At 40.9% G+C, this 2,598-nt stretch overlaps 1 protein-coding gene across 2 annotated transcripts; it reads right to left on the bottom strand.

Moving 5' to 3' along the window:
- Positions 1 to 964: 964 nt before the first annotated feature.
- Positions 965 to 2,321, bottom strand: LOC112272835 (uncharacterized). Of its 2 annotated transcripts, none has more exons than XM_024500978.3 (4): positions 1,984 to 2,321; positions 1,701 to 1,822; positions 1,321 to 1,515; positions 965 to 1,125 (listed from the first exon to the last, which is right to left on the bottom strand). In XM_024500978.3, exons 1-3 carry the CDS (start codon positions 2,170 to 2,172, stop codon positions 1,365 to 1,367), a joined length of 462 nt encoding a protein of 153 aa, XP_024356746.1. In that variant the 5' UTR covers positions 2,173 to 2,321; the 3' UTR covers positions 965 to 1,125; positions 1,321 to 1,364. The 2 variants fall into 2 exon arrangements, with proteins under 2 accessions (XP_024356746.1, XP_024356747.1); XM_024500979.3 differs by having other exon boundaries at positions 965 to 1,113.
- Positions 2,322 to 2,598: the final 277 nt, after the last annotated feature.

Genomic DNA, 2,598 nt, shown 5'->3' with positions numbered 1-2,598 from the left:
GTACATTTGCATCTAAATGTAATTTGGAATTACATTTAGATAAATACATTTGAATTACATTGAGCAAGATCATTTATCACTTTTATGCTTCTTTAATTAATTTTTCTTTAGTAGAGTACATTGCTTATCTATATATACATATATTATGAATAAATAATTAGGTACGGTTTGGCCTTTGATAATTTTTAAGAGTAAATCAGTACGGGTATTTCATTCAAATCACTTGAGTTTTGAAAACTTAATAATAATTTAAACGAACTTTCATAATTATATTTCTTGATGTCTAAACAATGAAAAAAATTATTTATTTTTTGAATAATGGAAAAATTAGCCACTACTACAAGCAAATAATACCATTTACTGGATTTTAGAATCTTTCTGGATACAAATGCTATCATCAAAGTTGAAGAAATTTTATAAAAAGACTGAAGATCAGTAATTCATAGCTTCACGTAATCCTAAGACACAACTACATTTGTAGTTGTATGTTATCAACTTATATCAAACAAAGTCCTTCAGGTTGTTTCGAAAAAGCATGTTTAAGGAAATCGAGAGTAAACTTGAGAAAACATTTTCAGTAGAGATGAAAGCGTAATTCACTCCGTGTATTTTCTTTGCCCTCTTTACGAAGGCTTCTATGTCAAGTTCGCCAAAAACGACAACAACTAACACCATAATCCCATTGATAATTGCAACAATCCTAGCTAATCAAGTGACTCAACAATGCTGACCAATCACAGACAATTTTCATCTCCCCATATTGTTCATGTGAACCCCTTCTAGTCTGTGGGGTACAACACGAAAATATTTGAACAGGTGGCTTTCAAGGGTGATTAAACAGCCTGATTTCCAATTGAATTCTTACTGAATGAATGCTTTCAATCCACAGAATAATAAAAGGTCGATAAAAGAAACAAACAAACAAACAAGAGATAAAGCAGGCAAAGAGTAGGAATCCGTCATAAAAATCAAAAGCTCCGATAGCAATCTCTCTTGAACCTCACGCAAAGGCTTGTTTCATTGCTTACAATATTCAGCGTTTTCCAACTTTCGCAACATCCAAAGCGGCAAGGTTCCAGCAAGGCAAACAATATGCAGCCTGAATCCACAAAGCTGCACATTCATCTGTGAATACTGGAATTCAGAAGGGAATGTCATGGCTACTTCGAGCTACATTGCAACTAGTAGTTTGCACTTGCAGTCTGCACAGTAAATGGTGATTCTTGAAATGCAAAAGTAGTGAACAAAAACAGCCTTCAAATGCATAAATAAGCATTGGAAAGGAGAGTTTCATGAGATTTGAATATGAACAATATTTACCATCAACAGGTTAGAAAACCCAACGCCAAGATCAGCTATGGAGTCTACAGGTCGGAGCAGGTTGTGCTCTCGTTTGCTACCTCACCGACAGAATCGCCCATCTGACCTTTGTTGTTCTTAAAAACGACGGTCTCCCCAGGGCCTCTTTCTTGCATAGCCTTCCGCATGGCCTCACTTGGGATGATCCTTCGGCGCCTGCGAAATCATACATGACAGCGAACATATTACGAGGAACAGAACCCACGGGCATTTTCAGGGTTGTCGAAAAACGAAATTAGCATACATGTGAATCCATACAAAACACCCATCCAGAGCTTGTCACCAAATGTTAATCTTAAGAGAGTCCAGGCGCTGGCAATCATCCGGCTATTGGACTATACCTTCTCAAAGTGGGCTGCTGGGGATCAGGTTGGAAATGAGGGCCTTCGTCCCAACCCTCACAAGTAATATCACCGTTCTCATCATAGTAACAGATGATACCTTGGGATTCGTCCTTGAAAACCTGCATCGTCGGCAAGTTTAGGGGTCAGAAAACAGCACTTGTGGCAGGAAACCTCGTGTATCCCAAACACGAAAGATACCATGCAATAAGCACGGCAGGTAAGATACAGTCACACAAATGAGAATGGAACACAGAAGACCAAGACTAAGACTAAAGCGCACCGTGGACTCCTTCTCGGGGATAACGCCTGCAGGTCCGACCTCCGATGAAGCGCGGCAGATCGATAGACGCAGTGACTTGGGAACCATCTTAACCGTAGCCAGTCGTTGGGAAGGGGGAGGGTTCCTGGAGGAGATGGAAATTGGAGGAGAAGCACAATGAGGCAGACATCGCTGCAACAACATCGCCATGCTGCAGCCTTTTACACAAACTTTCAGTGACAAGCTGAAGAAAACAAGGCGATTCTCACAAGAACAAAAACTTGGAACTGGAGACGATAAGATTGAGTCTGCAAGTGCTGAGAGGAAGCTAGAATTAGACGAGTGGGCAGGATGCCAACTAAAACTTCAACAAGGGTTTGATGAAGGAGTGCAACAGATTTAGGGCTGCAAACTCCACACCCACCGTCACTGTCGGATGGGACTAGTGAGGGGTTTGTCTGACGGGCCCCACGGGATGATTCCTAGGGGTTTGTCTGACGGGCCCCACGGGATGATTCCTAGGGGTTTGTCCCCACGGGATAACGCTACTCAGCAGCTGCTTTTTGTATCCGCCATCTTTAGACTGTTATATTTTATTAATCTGGATGCGGAAAATCATCTTTCATACGCAGTGTG

This window comes from Physcomitrium patens, chromosome 19 (assembly GCF_059467195.1).
Source record: "Physcomitrium patens ecotype Gransden chromosome 19, ASM5946719v1, whole genome shotgun sequence".
Lineage (NCBI taxonomy): Eukaryota > Viridiplantae > Streptophyta > Bryopsida > Funariales > Funariaceae > Physcomitrium > Physcomitrium patens.
The sequence above is the reverse complement of the archived record's forward strand: the minus strand, read 5'-3'. Positions and strand labels throughout refer to the sequence as shown.